This window comes from Vanellus vanellus (assembly GCF_965231255.1).
Source record: "Vanellus vanellus genome assembly, chromosome: 1".
NCBI classification, from domain to species: Eukaryota; Metazoa; Chordata; class Aves; order Charadriiformes; family Charadriidae; genus Vanellus; species Vanellus vanellus.
In genome coordinates, this window is record NC_138905.1 from 211,691,464 (window position 1) to 211,710,778 (window position 19,315).

The window sequence follows — 19,315 nt, forward strand, 5'->3', positions numbered from 1 at the left end:
AATTCTAAACTGTAAGAGTCTTACAGACGTGTTAAGTCTATTCAAGGCCTACTATGAAGCACCCAAAGAAGCACTCAACACAATCATCTTTGAAAGATGGGTTTTGGAGGGGCATGGAGAGAGAGAGGAGTCACGTAAAAAGAAACATGACTTTTCTTTTAAAAACTCCTGCAGTTGAACTATTCTGGGAATGCCATGTGAAATCACTTCCTTCTGAAGGTGCTCATGTTGAGGTTGGAGGGCTGAGCCCACAGGAGGTGACAGCTGAGGAGGTGGCAGCTTCACATATTTTGGGGGTACTCGAGGCCGGTTTTCGAAAGCATGCTGCCGGGTAACTCCCAACCCTTTTGAAGTGAGCTCATCTGCAGTGCTGTAAGCTCCCACACTATCATTTTTACCAACATTACTATCGGCCATTTAACATTTTCTTTGATCACGATCATAGGATGAAAGGGGGCTAAGGATGATGAAATTTCATTCAGCTGCTCAGTTTTATTAATGTGAACTTTTATTACTTATTCCATTTTCCAACATATGTCGTATGCTTTCCTTTTTATTGTCTACTAAAACCTGCTTTCAGATACGAGATATGTAGAAGCTGTCTTTGCTAATGTGCTTGCAATTGCATTAGGAAAGAAATATTTCAAATGAAGATAATACATTGAGAGTTCCCGGGGCACTTTGGGAAAATCAACAATAAAGACGGCAAGTTGATTGAACTGGCAAGGTGGCTTGACAGGTTGTCCTGAGAAAGCAATTTAACACTGGATGACCTCAGAGAGATGTGGATTAGCAGTTGTTTGTAATATCATTGCAGGCTAAGATGTAATGCTGATACATCTTCAATACAGATTAAAGACTTCCCTTAAAATACTCTGATTAAACTAAAGCACTTAGAGTGGGATTTCATGAAAAGTCCACATCTCCACATAATCCCATACTTGGATTAGAAGATTTATCATGTTTGGATTATATAAATTCATCCAGAAAGTGCTTTTTCTAATTGACTGTTAAGATTCCCAAAGACACCTAGCACAGATAGTTATGTCTACGCTTTGGACACCTATAGTTAAGTGAGATGATTTCCACTCTTTATTGAAATTGATCTTTATGCTCTTGCATAAGCCCTGGAAGCATTATATTTCCATAACTAGAAGTTTTTTATGTTATCTGAAAGCATGTTGTAGTTTATATAGGATTTCACAATATAACTGTAGCCAATTCCAGCTGTTATCAAACTTGGAATGACTGCAGAAACAGTCCCTGGTACAAAAGATTTTATTTGTTGGCCACCACTACAGCTTTGTGAGACCTTTCTAGCACAGCCCTAATTTTCAATTTAACAGACGGTATAGTATGGTCAAGAAGGAGATCTCAGGAAATTGAACCGAGACATCTGTGAGCAAACAGACTACAGGTTGTGTTGTCGGTATAGAGTAGCCTTGGTTACATTTTCTGTCTGAATCTGAAGTGTTACCTTGGTTCTTAGCTTGGTTCTTGGCTTCGTAGTCACTGTGAACATATTTTTCTTCTGACCAAAGTCCTTTATGCTTTGGAAATAATTAATTTTCCTTTCAATAAAAAAGCTTAAAACCAAAAAAAAACCCCTACTGAACCTTACATGACTAACGGGAGAGGATCTTCTGATGTAAAGCTTACCACTCATTTGGTGCAACAGACAGGCCAAGGAAGAATTCCCGAACTGTTAAAAGGGTCTTCTAAAGGTCAGGTGGAGAATTTGCCTCTGGTAAGATACAATGCGGACCTGGCATTCCCACAGAATGAGGGTCTGCCACTCTGTCCCTTCTGAATTGCAGTGTGGGTTTGGTTTGGTTTGGTTGGTTTGGTTGTTTGTTTTTATTTTAAAACATATTCTGCTTGTAATATGATTATTGCACTTGCTGCAAGCAATGAAGGCTTTTTGTAGTTCTTTTCCTAGATGGCATTCCTTTTTTGGAAGATGTCGAACTTCCCTATATTCCTATCAGCTGCTGATACGCAGTTTAAGATGGGATTATGTTGCTGTTAGAAATAATTTTCTCCTCTAAGAAAACATGTAAGCAAATCTGGAGGACTTGTAGGCCATGTGAGGCCCTTTTTCCCTCTTTTCCAGTTGAATGATCCAGACGAGTGGGATTGAATAAACACCTCAGGAACATCTGATGACTGTGGAGAATCAGACTTAGAAGCAAAGATGGATCACATCATTGAACTCTAGAGGACATCCCCAAATCAAATACAGCTAAAACCTGGCAAGCGTCTTTACTGGTAGATAGCAAAGAGCATAGATGCTCCATGTTCAAACTTAGTAAAGGCAGGATATACTGAGATCCTCACACAAGTCTCCTTTGGCCTGCCATGCCGTGATGGACGAGTGGAGAAGAAAAGAAATACAGGAGACGATCTAATTTAGAGAATAGTCCTCTAAACCACATTTTCTCAAGTCAGAGAAGATTCTAAACTTGTCTTGTCCCAACGTAAACTAACATGACCAAGGACGGTGATGATAAATTGGGCCAATTGCTACAATTCACACATTGCTCAGAGCAGAGAATCAGAGGAAATACAGAAAACTAATTCACCCTGAAACTCAAAAGTGAGTCTAAAGCGCCTCTAGGATTTTCAGGAAAAGAAGCAAAGGCAAAATTTCTAATTTTTCTGTTTGCAAAAAAGATGAGATAAATCTAGCGACTGCCTCAAGAAATACAAATTCAACTACAGACTTAACATTATGTTAATCATAACAATAAATATTGCTGATATAACATGCAAATATTTATTATTTTATGTACTGTATCATGCTAAGAAGAAGAAAATAATGCAGACTGAATTTTCAGATAAAACTATTGTAAGGAGAGTTAAAGCCTTGGGTTTGCTGCTAAGAAGCTGAAGGTAAGGGCATAAGAAGCAGAAAAGAAATCAGAAAGGTATTTTAGATAGTTCTCCGTGAAGATAATTCAAAGGAGGCGAGGGAGCTACATGTTTTTCACATTAATGAAAATTTGCAGCACTGAATTAAATGGACAATTAAATAAAATTAATAGATATTAAAATTATTGCCATTTAAGCACCCTTGATAAAAAGTTCTCATGTGCTTTTAAAGTTTGGCTGCTCTTGTAAAGGCATGGGCTGGGGGAAGAAGGGAAGATAGAGAGAGGCCTGTTTGGAGAATCAGAGATGTTGTGCAACATGCTACTTAAGCAAAAAACAGCACCATGCAGCTTAGCTCCAGTGTCAAAGTGTCATCACACCATTCCCACCACTAACAAAGGAAGAGACAGAGAGGGCTCAATTTATCTGGAAAAAAAATAAAGATCTCTGACTTATTTTGGAGCCTAAACCATGACACCATTGAAAATTATTTTCTCATAAATGACTGAATAAATTTAAGAGAACTGAAACAACCTACGTTCACGTCTTTCATGTTGTGGGATCTGCATGAACTGAGAATGGCGTTGAATGCAGTCTGAAAACAGAAACCAGATATGACATCTCAACCATTCCCAATTAAACAAACGAACAAAAAGCCAGGCAAGCATCCTGTTCCTTCCAGTCCATGGAGGGAAGATGATCTCCCTGCCTGCAAGGCACCTTCCTCTCTTGAAGCTGATTAACTCAGGAACTTAAACAGTTTTTTAAAGTGCATAATTAAGGTGCAAATCAGATGCTGAAGTCAGGCAGACAGAATACTACATAGCCAAACTTCATCCGCCCCCCATCCTTTTTTTCTAGCTGGGAGAAAGTGCATGTAATGCATTAAAAAAGAGGTCCTCTGGAATTCCAATGCCCATTTAGTTTGAAAAGGTCATAAACATAAAGGTCAAGCTGCAAACTCTATATTAAACCATTCCTCTACATAAGCCTTCAGGGCTTTTGTTGACATTACTGTGAACTGTGCACGGAGGTCCAAAATCACAAAATACCAGATGGAGCAGGATCAGGTCTCGGTTTTATCGCAGCACAGAAACCATTTCTTGCATCAGTAGTCCCATATAGCTTTGCATACACGACAACTACCTTCTACTAATACCCCATGCCTTTCATTGCGCTTTTCAGCACTAGACCTCAATGTTCCCCCACAAGGAAAGTATCAACATCTTTTTTTCTACGTGATGATATTGAGGATCAAGAAGAAAAAGTGGTTTTGATACTGACACTGACTAAAGGCAGTGAAGATAATCTAAATATACAGTGCTCTGTTTGTAAACCTCTTGGGGTGGGTTTTGTCTTCGTGCCTTGTATGCAGAGCATCTGGAACAACAGGGTCTTCTGCATGCCCAGGATTGTTGGCTAGTCCTACTGCAAAAATGGGTGCTGCTGCCAGTGCTATTATTTATTACGGCAGTAATATTTAATGACAACATTCATATGGCAACAGTACCGAGCTGGATGGTCAGGGTCACCGACTTCTCATTAAGTCCAGGGAAGCTTTCTCTCCCTGACCCCCCTCCACTGATTCAGCATCTTGCAGCATCAGGAGCTGCAGCCTATAGGGAAACCATTAGGGTTGTTTAAATAGCAAAAATCTTCTTCTAAACCATTTGAATTATTGTAGCCATAAAGGTCAAATTAAATGACAAATTAAAGGCTTAAATTTCATAGTGCTCTCCCCATCGTCTCTGTTGGGTAGGCAAAAACTGAAATATTATTATAAGGTGTTGCTAGATTGCACGTGACACTAACAATGTGAAAGAATGCAGCGGATGAGCAGGGGCTTCTCTCAGTTCTTAACACAGGCAGCATTTTAATGAGGACCGGTGAATTCGCCAAGGAAAGGACCAAAAGTCTGTGAAAGGCAGAGGAGTCCAGCAAAAGGTTCAAATGGGAAACAATGTCAATAACATCAATGAAGATGGATTTCTCCTGGGAGGAAAGTTAGGGTCAGCGGCGAGGAGAAAGGGAGTGTAAACATTAGCTAATAAATTGCATGTAGCATACTGAAACAGCCAAGGGGATGGGAAAAATATCATAGGAAACATATGCTGCCCTTCCCCAGGGGCTAGCAGGAACCCTAGAACATGATAATAGCTTTGGGTTTAAATTTAATGCAGTTGGCACATCAGAAACTGTGCTACAAATTCAAAGTGGAAATGTTGCTGCTTCTGTCTTTCATCTGCACAAATTGGCAATAAAAGGTGGATGAAAATGACTCTGACAGCCCCTTTCTCTTGTGGTCCTTCTCCTTCCTGTTGGCTAAACCCATCCGCAAACAGCTATGCTGAAATGAGCGCCAGGCTCAATCCCTGCAAATGAGGACTGCTGATGCACCCTTTCCACTAAGTCTGTGGCAAAGGCTTTTTGTTTCTCTAATCTTTCATATAGTATTTGCTTTATATCCCTTCATTTAAATAACACCACTTTGTGCAGACACGGTGTTTTACGTCCAAAGGTATACACACATTACGTACAAGCAACTGCAAATATTAAGTAGCACAATAACTTTGCAGGGTCGTTGTGCTGCTGGGAAAAGTCCCATTTTGGAGATGCTAAATGAGTTATTTTAAATAACATAACCGAGTCAGCAGCAGAACCAAAGAAAAAAAAAAATGCTTCGGAACATTGATTCCTGTTTCTCCACTTCAACCAAGTGAGACCTTCCACTCCCTATCTTTTTGGCACCTACACCCTTAATTGCATCACCCTGCGACTTTAAGACCATTACTTCTATGGCTTCTCCTCCTCTTTGCTAAGGATATTTCTCCCTCCTTATTTTTATAACCAATTTTATGTAAGGCAATTTTGTGGTTGAAATCTCACATCAAAACGCGTTTCTCTTTTTCAGCTTGCATTCAAGACAAACTTTTGGTGGCTCCATTTGTAACCCATATGTTGATGCATCCCATTCTGTTTCACAGTTAAATGGATGGCACTGGACTGTGAAAAGTTTGAATTAATTATTTGTGATAAACTGCGGAAAATCCGTGAATAAAATGATAATAATTGGACACAAATACGGTAAAAGCTGTCATAGAAAGAAACGCAGCACATCCATGTGTCGCATCGCATCCTGTCACAGGCACTTATGAAAGATGTAATATAAATTGTCTCAAAAAACTTGCAAAAATAAAAGGCAGCCTGGATAGTTGTATTTTAGCAAATGTGTTTGCACTAAGGGTACCTTCTGTTGAACAGTTCTGCCCACAAGCTGTCTGTAGAATATAGAACATCTCTCGAGCATGCTTGCCACCTTGAAGCAGGGCAGTCGGAAGCAGAAAAAAAAGAACAGAATGCAGAAAAAAAGGTGAAGAAAGAGAGAAATGAGGGACAGCAAGTCTAAGTACCATAAATACATTTAGAAATGAGATTAGCAAAGTATGACAATAGAATTTAAATGACAGACAACATTAAGATTGCAGTAAATAACATAGTATGAAAAAAAACAATTCAGCCATACAGCGCTTTTTTTCAGCTTAGCTAAGGAGTCATAACAAAAGCAGGAATATTATTATTATTGTTATCGCTATATTGAAATAACATTTTCATTTCAGCATTACGAAAGTGGGTTTAATTTGCGGGGGGCGGGGACGGTTCACGGTTAGTTTTTTTTTGCTCTCCAAACCACACATCCATACGCTTTGCTTCTGCAGCGTCCTCCTCTCACCACTGGCTCCCAACTTACCGACAATGTCAAACCAGAGAGGAATGTTAGATGGCTGCACAGACACCACCCCAACAATTTCCGTCACTTTGTCGCTTTCCATGACGGTGAAGTTGTAAAAGGGTTCATCGAAAGTCAGGGGCATGGGCGAGGGCGCAGGCTTTTTTATCCACTCAATATGGAGGCGTGCAGTTGACGATTTTTGGGGCCGGCCATTGTCCACTGCTTTTATCTGGCAGATACAAAGAAAAGAGGACTTAGACTGAGCATCCCAGCTTGGCAGTTCAGACCTAGTTCCATCGCGTGACGATGACTGCTTGGAAAATGGCCTTTATAACCCTCTACATAAAATCCCATTAAAAAGACCTAAGTTCTTCCTTCTCAATTCTCACGTTTTTGCATTACACTTTGATGTTTTACTGAGAAGACTGATTTCACACTGAAACGTTTTTGGTTTAGAAATGCTGGTGCGAGGGCTCCTGGAGATGCGATTCAAGTGCTCCTCACGCAGATCCTCCTCTCCAGAACCAGCTTCCCTCTCCCACTTCATCTTCCACCCAGTTCCCTCTTGCAGCAAAGCTGGGAGCTTTATAATGACCCTGTGGGACGTTGTGCGCTTGTGAAACGTTCTCACCCAGACCATGTCTGATTGCTTTTAAATGGCATCTGTATTGCAGATAAGATTGATATTCCTTACATTGCTTTCTTCAGGATCTTTAATTGACTTAAATAAGTTTCAGATCATTTCCCTCGTTTTCCAAAACAAATATCATTTAAAATTTTGCCGTATCTATTTTCCTTGCTTTCTCCTCTCAGTCATGTTCATTAAGAGTTGCCCAGCTTGGTGCTAATTCTTTTTATTATAATGTCCTCTGGAGGGATGGGTAGACTTGGTATTTGCCTGGCACGCTTTAGGGTTTTAGCACAGCAAAGACAAGATGAGCAGCAACAAACTTAAGGAAATTTAAGGGCTTAAGGAAAGGGAGAATGTAGGTTACCAAATGGGTGCTTTGGTGAATAGCATCAATGTCAATCAAAGGGTTTTTCTTTTAAAACTAAAGGATATGTTTCTGGCTATATAGGACCGCTGTACATGTGCTGCTACTACGGCTGTTAAAAATGAGAAATATTTTCCTGAAATAACATACCCTATTTCTTTCTCTGGAAATGTGTTAAGTGGGTTTGGTACTAAGACTTGTCACCTTGCTCCGTTCAAGGTGGGCAGACCCTTAGTGAAAAGATGCTGAGGGTGTGATCAGCAGTTTCAAGGTAGAAAACCTTCAGCTGCTGCATTATAATAAGGGCCAGATCCCAGATGCCACTTCCAGCTCTGCGAAGGGAAAGGCACTCATTCACCCACAGAGGCCTGTTCTCTGGTTACTAGGTATTTCTCCATATTTTGACATTTATTCATTTTCCTGTCACAGTTTGCAACTCTGTGAAGGTATCCCAACAGTAACCCATTACTGTAAGTGACATAGTTTCCTTTACTACGGCCCAGACTCTCTTCTAGCGTCTCCTACATTTTGGTCAACTTAACCACAACTTGTTGGCTTACTGCTGCAGATGAAGAGTGCACGTTCAAACCTTATATTGCTTTTTATCAACACCACCATCTTGTATTCTTTCTTTTTTTGACCTTGTTTATACGGTTTGAGTTCTGGCAGAGATATTTTTACTGAGATTTCTTTTAACCGAAATTGCTGCCATTCTTACACTCTTCAACGTGGTGAGAAGGGTACTACAATATACTGTACCCAGTACACCTCCCCCCTGAAGCCACCTAACTTGAACAGTATAAAGGCCTTTCCATGAGGGCAAGCAAGTTATTCACCAAAGGTGAATAACCATTCGTAGCTTCGTAGCTGTATCTGCCTGCTTCAACACCATACAACTTTGTCAGCAGACAAGCCCTTCGTCTTTATTGCTGTGTGTTCAAGGGAACGACTTACGCCAACAATTTGCAACAGTCTGAGAATAGCTCGCTACATGCAATAGCATGAACGCTCTGTCAGACTCGATTTTTTGGCAGTAGTTGTATGTGAATACCAGATTTCTTAAGAGAGTCAGATCTTACATATAGGTCATAAAATAAAGACAGCCATATATCACTCTTTATACAAGAGGGCCCATTTCTAAAAAAAGTGAGTCAAATCATGGGTTTGTATGTCGATGGAAGAGCACTTACTGTTAAGATGTCATAACTCCCTGCTGTGAACTGCTTTCTGGAAGACACCATCCCTGTTTTGGGATCAATAAAAAATTTCCCATCGTCATTTCCATCCACAATGCTGTACGAGATTTCTGCATTAGGGCCTTCATCTTTGTCAAAAGCAAAAGCTCTGTAGATTGGCTCCCCTCTTTTCTTACGGTCCCTCTCTGGCAGCTTGATCTGATAGACTTTCTCCGGAAACTGAGGTTTGTTATCATTCTCATCCAGAACCTGGACCACCACCCATACGGAGGACTGCTTGGGAGATGTGCCCCCATCTGAGACGGTTACCTGAAAAACAACAGCAGTAGAGGCATTATTCTGGATAGGTACAGTGGGACTTCATAAATTGCAAAAAAACCCCATAAACCAGAAGGAAAAATGCCTTCCTCCTCAAACCCATCCTCCAGTTCACAAAGTCTTCTGTGTACACAAGACGTGCTCGCTATAAACGTGCTCAGTGCCTCACTCACATATGCCCACAATGGCAAATAAAGGGATCGGGAAGATTTGTTAATTTTGAATGACCCTGGAAAGGGGAACCTGCTGGCTAGGAACCTATTTCTCAAAATATAAAATCCTTTTATCTCAAATTTTGCAAGTTTATCTCAGAAGAGAGAACTGGAATTAACCCATTAAGCAGGATTCCTGCTTTTTTTGCAAACGCATTTTAAAGTTTCTTCAGTCACACAATGAATTTGAAAGATGCATTTCTTCTTAAATCCTAAAATAATCTCTGTCACTTTTTTCCCATTAATTACTTGGAATTTCTGAAACAACAAAAGGATTTCTGTCAGTTCTTTTCATTCATTACCTGAGATGTGACAGCTCATTAATTCCAAAACTGCTTTATGTGATTGTGAGGGGCACAGAGAGACAGGTAGCAAAAAAATTCTGCTGCATTGTGTAAAGAGCGCACTGTGCTGCCAGAAACACGTAAGAAATAAAATCTTTGAGACAAAAGTTAATTAGTAATTTAGCTGCAACTTAAACAGAATTACTAATAATTTTCAGTCTGAAACACTGTGAAAATGAAACGATCCAAGATCAGCAAGCACTGAAGAGATTTAATAATATGCCTTCAAAATGCAATCAATATGTTTCATTCGTCTCCCTCAATATTTCGATTGCATTTTTTAAAGAGGAAGAAATAAGGCAGAAAGTTATTTCTGTTTGCGTGAAAGAAGTTCAAATTTCACTTTCAGCTACATATGCTAACATGCCAATTCCCACAGTAGCAATTTTTGATGATAGTGAGCCAAGATATTACATCCCCTTCCCTGCTCGTACTGATCGCTGCACATCGACTGCTTTGCTGGTTAACTCCCCAAGGCTTTATTTTTCCTTAAACGTTTCTGTGTCCCCTTACAAATCATGTAGTCCTGATGTCCAATCCTTAGGCAAAGCAACATCTTCTGGAACAATGTCCCTTGCCGTTGTCCCCTCCTCGCGACAAGAAGTCTAAACTTGGGTTTAATACTGAGAGCAGCAGAAAAACCTCATTTTCTATGAGAAAGGTAAAAGACTTTTTCTATTTCCCATATTTAACTATACTTTTGAAAAAGGATACAGTGAAAGGGAACAGACTGACAGCCTTAGTGACTGAAACCCCTTATTTACAGAAAAATAAATGCTATGGTAATATATAGTAAACATACATATAATGTAAAATCCCCCAAATCTGCCCATAAGTCATTTGGAGAGTGAAGCCTGTCCTCTCAATGGCACGTATCAGCCTCAGGCCCCTCTCCCCTAAGACTGTCACCAGGGCTGGCAATTAGCACTTGTTGGGATCGCCACCTCATGACGGAGACAACTGCCGAGAGCTGGACGGGGACCGTCCCCACCCTGCAAAGCCACCACCGCGCCATCTGTCAGTCATGGGCGAGGGGGAGCGGGGAGAGGACCCGCAGCTCATTACCGGTGTACTCAGCCATCCAGTTCCCACTCGCTACACTTTCCAAAATAGCATTTATTACGGCGGAAGGCTGCACACATGGCTGCGAATCTGCCTTTCCACTCGGTGAGAGCGACACCACCGGGGACCTCAGCCTCTCCACTCCACCGCTCCAGGAGAAGAACTTCTGAGCTTCTGCAGCAAACAAAAAGCCAATTCTGCCAATTCTCCTATTACAGACTTGCAGCCATAAATAACTTTTGCCCCACTTAGAGGCCTATCCCCTCTATTTCTGTCCTCCTCCAGTGCAGCTAGCCAAGTTCTCAGCAAGAGCACAAGTTAACAAAGAAAATCCTTCTTCAGGATTTCTGCTGACTCCACAGATAAAACGATCAACGATGCCAGGCAGTACGGGCTGTGGTGCGCAGAAACAAAGGGAGACACATTTATTTAAATGCAGGTCAAAAACACCAACAAAATGCGTTTTTGAGGGGCAATATTCTTAATGTATAGAAAATACCTGCAAGATTCAGGAAACTCTTGTATTCCGAACAGAACACGACTCAACTTTTAAAAAAACCCAAAAGACACTTCCCTCAAGCTTCGAGCAGTGACCTACACAAAAATTGGGGGTGGGGTGGAGAAAAACTTTACAAATAAAAACAATAATAAAAACTCTGAAAACCACGGTGGTATAAACAGTCAAGCGACTATGACGCAAAACCTACTTAAGCCAAGAGACTGCTCAAGAAGCGAAGCCGTCCTCCTGTCTTACCAAGACACAGCCTCACGGTTTGGTCGGTCACTGCCGGAATGCCGACTAACGCGGTGCTGCGGCAGTAAATACGTGCGTGCATGCGTTTGTTTGGTTTTGCAAGCCCAACCTTGTGGGAAATCCGTTCCACAACAGCAAAGTTGCACTGAAAATATTCGCTGACAGCTAATTGGAAATAGTAATGGCTATAACACAAAATGTCAGCTAATTAACAGAAATTAACATAGAAGGCCTGAAGTTAGTCAATTCTACCCTGTCTAAAACTTCAGGTCCCCAGAGAGGAAAATGTTATGTACCAGCGAAGCCTTTTTCTCTGGGTGACACTCAAAACTTTTCAAAGTGACAGGCTCCGGCTCCGCTCGAAAAGCTCTGAGTGCCAGACACGGGAGCTGAAGTGTGAGTTAAAGCTCTCTCTTTGCAGGCATGTAAATTAATTAATTAAGCCGCCCTCGCACCAGCGATGTGATTATTTCCCTAACTGTAAATCCGCGCCCCAGCTGACCCCTCTTTGCTGCTCCATCAGCCTGACCCCAGCCCGGCTTTTCAGCTTCCAGCTATAAATAGGGTAAAAGAGGTGCAGAGAAATTTCCTCTGCTCCTACAGAAGAAAACACACACCAACACACTAAAACAAAAAAAAAACCCAAATTGCAGCCAGTTCAAAATCGTTCCCAGACGGCGCAGCACAGTGGAGACCCAAAACACAAGGCAACGGGGAGGACCGGAGAGGTCGTTCACCACACTGCTCTGCAAATAAGGTTTCCATCAGGACATCGTATCACACCAGCCCTTAGGGGCCCCTCTAACCAACGCAATTTTGATTCAAACATTACCACAGCTCTCAGCAAAATCCTTAAACAGCTGGAAATTACAGTGAAAAGTAACCGGGGAGGGGAGGGATGTTGGGATGTTTGCAGGACAAAGATACAAAAGCTAATTCACAGCTGGTATCTCTGGAAATGTGAAAGGCAGATGTGCAAGGCGCAGGAGAGCTTGCCAGGAGAGAAGATGTAATTCAGGACCAGTGAGGTCCTTTTGTTTATAAACCTGCAGACGGCATGGTGGGGAAAAAACAAACAAACAAACAAACAAAAAACAGAGAAGAAAGGTGATATAGATGAATGACAATGAAGACAGCCTCAACAGGTGCTTGTCAAGATATGACATCAAAAACCCACCAAGAAGTGAATCTCACAGTAATCATGATAGAGAAATGGTGAGGACCAGAATTAAAGCTTTCCCAGAGGAGATGAGGAACGGCTGCTTGGTCAGCATGTGCTTTCCTAAACACTGAACGCCTTCTCCAGTCTTTGTGCTGAGTCTGGTATCCAGACATCGATGGCTGCAAACATGCTGCTTCTTGCCCAGATGCAACCTGAGATGGGACAGCCAGCTACTCTTCTGTCCCATAGCCAGATATTGCTGTTCATGCTGTGTCAACACAGCCTAAACAGAGGATACGACCTCCCAAAGCTGGGATATGGCCACGAAAGCATCTGTATTCTGACTCTGATCAACCATTCAAAGAGTTGGTCCATTCACCAAGGGTGGAATATCGTAAAAGGAATGTGATGATATGTTTAATGGGGTCTGATGGCATCAGACAGCAAGAATAATATGAACTTCATATACCACTTTCATGATGAAATCCTAAGCATCTCTGCTGTTTTCCCACAATATATAGACAGTTCCACCACAGTTTTCTTCATAAAATGAGCACTGTCTGTCAGGAAATTGCATTTACCCATTGGCTTTAATGTTTATGACTTTACTGAACCGTGTCAGCCAATACATATATAGGTATTGGATACCTGGAAATTTCTTTGCTAGAGTAACAACATTCACACATCACTTACGATGCTTCTTTCAGCTATGGACCAGGACAAGACCTCCTGAAATTCCTTCTACTTATATCAGACATGTATTTTTGGAGAAAACCCAAAATATATCCTTCTGCAGAGTATGACAAATTTAGTATAATAACAGAACTTTCAAAATTAAACTAAGGCAATTTCCATTTCTTCTGCAGGATCTACTTCAGTAGGTTTGGTCTGTAGACATTAACGCTGCCTTTTGTACAGGTCTGAGACAGTCTTTAATATTCATGTTTGTGTTCAAGTCCACAGATCAACTACAGAGATTTCCATAGCAGTGGACCTTCTCAGTGAAAACGAAGGTCAGCACTAACTGTTAACATACCGCAGCGGCAATGTTAGATATGAAAATTTCTTCTTTTTATGAGCATGGAGAAGGCATGGAGGAGGCGTCTACTGCGAAAGTATTGGCTATAACACAGCGTCAGTCTCGCAGACTTCAATGCTGGTGACAAAAATCATTTTGCCTTGAGATAGTCACTACGAATTGGACTGTGACACTTAACTGAAGGAGGTTTAAGCTCTTGAATTTTTTTCAGAATACGAATGTAACTGTGAGGACCACCCTCCTGAATTAAAAGTACAATATTGAGTCTCATTAACAAAAGCTCATGACTTCCAAGATAATTATTAACTCAGCTGGAGAGAGTAGCTAGCAGGGATCTTACTTCAACAAGTATAACAAGACAATCAGCAGGTGTTTAATGTGAGTTATCAAGCCTCAAGAAGAACAAGAATCTTCTTCCACATCATTCCTTGGCAGGAGGAAGTACTCAGCCTACCCGATTTTTAAGTTAAGAGGAACTGCCACATTACTGCCATTAGCATTGCAAAATGCTGAAGATGACATATTTGCTTGTTTATTTTCGTCCCTGTGATCACTGCTTAATGCAAAAAGAGCGAGCGGAGATGCCTGCCTCTCATCGGAGGAGTGTGCGTAATAAAGTTTGCAGGTAAAAGTCTCTCCCTTCCCCCAACCAAAAATGCCAATTTTGCTTCAGAAAACTTTAGAAAAGAGAACCTGCTTGAGTTACTGGAGACATAAAAATGATCAAAGGGAGCCTGAGAGCTGAGGCATACCCCTGCTGTTAGTGACTAATGGGTTTGTTTCTTCTGCCAATGCGCAAACGAGCTGCAATACCTATTGTAAGAGTCTCTGGAATTCTGCCCAAGTAAGAGAAATAAAAGATTATAAAGGAGAGCTCGTTGAGGGATGAATGGAACTTTAAAGTCAAATACACTGAATTACTATCTCTGCCTACTTCAGAGAGAGACTAAATTCACGGCTAAATTCTTACAAGGAAATATTTTTCTGAAATGCATGATATTACTGAACTGCATGTCGGATTATTGCTACAAAGTGAAGGCAGCGTAGCTCAAAGATATACAAAATAGGAGAGAAAGAAGGTACATAAGTTGGTTTTTTTTTTTTTTTAGTTCAAGACAAACACCGACTTAGCTGTAGGAAACTAGATGCCTTCTCGTTCTAATCCTTTATTTGGCAACCATGGAGAAGAAGTGGGCAGCTGCTTATTTCACTTGTCATAATAGAATGTAGTGCCGTCCCAAAAGACAAGTTACTTAAACAGTTCTTGTAGGAAAGAGTGCCAATCATATCAATACGATCCATCTTTCCTTATTTCCCTTACAATGTGCTAATCTGGAAACTCTTGTTTTCGATCATTAAAAAATTAATACATTCACTCTGGCCAGCTATGAGAAATAAATAATTTAGAGTACATTTTAAATACAGATTATTACTGACACAAACACTCTAGGTGGCTGATTAGGAAAGTCAATGGCTTCCAGCCACATTCAAGCTAGAAAATGATGCATAATGGTCTGTTATAGCATTTGAGAATTAATGATGACATCAGGTAATTTCAATGCTCTATTGCCAAAAGACAGGAAGGAAGGAAGGAAGGTTTTTTCATTTGGAGTTAAATGCTCCCTGCAGTATCTGCAAACCTAAATATTAGAAGAACGTACTAAAGACAGTCTTAAAGGCTTCAAGTCTTAACTTTTGTCAGACTCACAGTACTAAGACCAGTAGATGGTAACCAAATGACCTGGCAGAATGAAGTATCAGAATGGGTGACTTAAAGGTCCAGAAATATTATTACTACTACTACTAGTAATACTAGTACTACTACATTTATTCTGTGTCATACTTTATCTATGAGCTTTTTGAAAATTGAAACAGTAAACAAGAGTCATAAACTCTGGAAAGAAACTTAAGACTTGTATTTTAGCTTCAGCAGCAATACAAGGAAGGACCTGCATAGCTCTTGACTGTAACTCCCTAAAAGAAAAAGAGTAATTTTCCATGGGCATTGCTTTTAAAGTTCATGACAGTTTGGAGATGCTGGCAACCTTAGTGCATCAGGCTGTATCTATAGTGTTCTTCAATCAATACATGCTATGATAAGTGCAGAACCAGCCATTACTCCATTAAGTAAATTCGCAGGACAACAGAGCAGCCTGTCCTGTGTTAAAAGGAACTCCTTTAGGTAATCTTAGAAAGTATCTTCCCCTTCTTTTCACTAAGTAAAAAGAAAACTATAGTCCTCAGGAATGTCAAACTCATATAATTTTGCTTTTGACAAACCACAGATAAAACGTTGCCCAGAAGTGACTCTAAGCTGATCACTTTCCCACAAGTCCAAATGTGCCTCCTACTTCCATTGGTGGAGTTAAATACAGAAAATCTTCACCTCTGCTGCCTACCAGTAGTGTGTAATCACTTATGATTCAGCAGAAATAATCTGGTAAGAAAAAGCAATGCTCAGCTAGGACTTTTCCTGACCTTCTAGGTGATAACACCATCATCAGAAATGGTGATTGAAACTGAATGTATCATACCCCACACTGAGCAATTTGGAAAGTTTGTAACTACAAGATTGGAAAATTTGAGACGAACATAGTAGGAACATCAACCTCAGTCTCCAAATAACAACTGTAAAGGTCTTTTGAGTACATCAAGAACTTCCTTTCTTTGTTCCCAGCATATAATGAAGAAAAATTTGGAAAGTGGAAGAATACACTCCAAATAGTCCTCTGATAACATCTGGACCCACCTTCCGACTGACACCTTACAAACAAGATAATGACTGCTATGAGATTGCTTAAAAATAATTTTTATAGGCATACAGAACCATACGGAACAACCTATTACTAAACAGAAGTATAACTATCCTCATAGCCTCTAAATGAGAAAGAAGATAAAAGTTGTGTATTGATCTTCATGGTAAACTTTGAAGAAGGTGTTAAGCTCCTGCTGATAGTGAAGATTATAATCAGAGAGTTTTGTGAACAGAAAATGAGTAGTCAAATCTGAGAATATTTCATTTCAAGCACCTTTAAATAACATAAAGCTTGCAAATTAAGATATTTATGCAGTCTAATGTTAGTAGTAATCTTTATGCCAACTGTAAGTCCATTCATACCTGAATATCTACTTCAGCCATTTGTGAATACTGCTTTTCTTGTGATAAGAAACACATGTAATCAAATACTGATAAGTTTCCTTATACCAGATTTACCTCTATAGATAATGCCTTTCTCCAAGAATCTTATCTCAGCACTCAGGAAATACAGAAGGTCTCAGTTTTTGTGCTTCAAAAGAGGTGTGCAGCAACTTCTAAGCTCACTGCACTGCCCTTCTCTCAAATATTCAATTACCCTTCATTTTCTATCCACAAAAGTCACTTGATTGTCGTCTTCAATATAAGCAGGAACCAAACACCTTCTTCAAAGTTTCCTCAAAATTATGAAGATTGTTACACATCCCCAATCTTTCCTTTTTCATACCAGACCAGTCAATATGTGTAATCATGTGAGAAAAACATTCTGGTTATTAATAAAGACAAGGTTTTATCCATGCTTTGGAGATCTTTTCCTAATATTAAAAATTTATGTTTTAACTAGCAGCAGAAATGCTGAGCTCAAAAATATATGCTGATATATTGCCAAAATTTAATCAAGCTATAGTACTAGTCACTGCGGAGTTAATTAATCAAGCAGAGAAACGATATATACTTTCCATCCTTGCTTGGGTGTGCAGCTGGATCAGTTTGTACCATAGGTCCCCAGATATTCAAACTGATGGGAAATTAAGGTACAGCAACTCTTTTAGCAGAAACTCTCCAATTCGGCGGAGGTGATTTCCTGCGTGGCAATAGCCCTCCATCTATTTTGCAATGAGGCAGCAGCTCTGCCTCACGCTAACGTGGTACGTGCTGTTGAACCTACTCTAAGACAAGACATAGTAGGAAGGAGCTTGCTCCGCACGCCCTGAGAAATATTGTGGCAGGCGGTTTCTGTTACAATACAGTAATCACTTCAACCAAAACTTGTAGTCTTCAAAGGAAATATCGTCTTCTCTCCTAAACTATAATATTAAAACTTGCTTCTAAACGATTTCTGTCATGCTGACAGCCAGCGCCTTCTGATGCTGGATGAAGCACCCTTAGGTGAGGCTCTGTGATGGGCAATCTCGAAACAATATTGTTATTACTTAGGAGGGAATACATTTCTTTGGCCACCAATGAGATGAAAATAGACACTGTAATTCCTTAAAGTTATTTACTTTATAGGTGCACTACATCCAAATTCTACACTGCTACATGAAGCAGAACTAAGTATTTTCAAAAGATAACACTTCCTCTTTTTTTTTTTTTTTTTTTTTAATCGCTCTAACAAGCAGCACTTGGTTGTGCTAATGGAGGATGACACCACCTTCTCTCTGGCAGAAAGGCAGATTAAGATGCATCCAGCCCCATCTCCAGCTCCTCCTCCAGCCATTTGTTCTGCCCCTGTCATCAGTTTGCAGCCACCTTCACCCATCGATAAACTGCTCGTGCATCTGTGCTACGAACAGGGCTACCAAAATAATCATGGTTTAAAATGAACTGCCGAAAGAAAACAAAATCCCCCAAAAGGCAGATGGTTAATGGGTAATGGCACTGAGAGAGCAAAACAAGGCAGCTCCCCGGGTCAGGCTGGGGAAAATTTCGTAAGACATTTTGGCCACTGGAGGAAAATGCCTTTTGTAACTACAATTTTGGTGATGAATTCTGGAATTTCACTACAGATAGTAACTTACACTCCGCACACCCCCTCCCCCCAAAAAATCCCTGTTGTAGAATTCATCACTTAGTAACAAGCCTTTGATCAACATCAACACAGGCAAAGCCAGAACCAGTGATCTCAAGGTAAAAGACTGTGTTCCATCAGTAATTGCTGAAAATATCCAATTTCCATCTTACACTGGTTTTCCACAATATGCAAGAAATAATGAATGCTCTCCATCCACATATATGTATAAAATGTTTCAAAGACAGTTTTATAGCTGATAGGCTGACGAGTAGCCTCTGACATTTAAGTGCAATTTGGTTTTTTCAGGGTGAAAAACGAAGCTTTTACAGTTTTATGTTCAAAATAAAGCTTACCAGTTCAAAACCTGATTAATAAAAAATTGATTTCTTAGCCAGGTACAAAGTATATAAAATCAGACCTTTAAGGGGTACAGGCTGTTCTCAATTTTCAATGATGTACAGATATTCTAAATTTGCAAAAAAGCAAAACCGCACATTTTAGGCCTCAGAAATCTATCTGGCTTCAGTGAACAGTCACTCAAGAAGACTGCTGTGACCATTTTCATTAATCTAAAAGGAAAAAATGAAGACGTGATTTTTTTGGTGATATTCAAGTCATTTGATAGAAGTTTCTTTTGTTAGCAATGAGGTACAAAGTAAAATTTTAATCAACTTAGAGGACAATATGATAGCAATTACTCATGCATGTTTGAATAAAGTAATTTTTGTAGTCAGATGAGGACTACATCCTAAAATATCATATAAAGTAGTATAAAAATGCTCAGAAAATCAGTTTGGGAAAAAAACCAAGGTAAAGGAGATAATCACGAATACGGAGGTTGGTTCTTGAGACTCTTCCCAAGG

At 40.1% G+C, this 19,315-nt stretch overlaps 1 protein-coding gene across 4 annotated transcripts in view; it reads right to left on the minus strand.

Annotated features, from left to right (window-relative positions):
* The window catches only part of FAT3 (FAT atypical cadherin 3), a gene marked incomplete at both ends in the record, with an annotated part of 338,041 nt that overhangs the window by 103,482 nt on the left and 215,244 nt on the right, over window positions 1–19,315 (minus strand). For 2 of the 4 annotated variants that reach the window (XM_082485357.1, XM_082485355.1), the window contains 3 exons: window positions 6,119–6,187; window positions 6,620–6,830; window positions 8,787–9,101. In XM_082485357.1, the coding sequence (XP_082341483.1) occupies window positions 6,119–6,187; window positions 6,620–6,830; window positions 8,787–9,101 (595 nt within the window). The remainder of the gene's footprint in view (window positions 1–6,118; window positions 6,188–6,619; window positions 6,831–8,786; window positions 9,102–19,315) is intronic. The other 2 variants (XM_082485358.1, XM_082485356.1) reach the window with 1 other exon arrangement.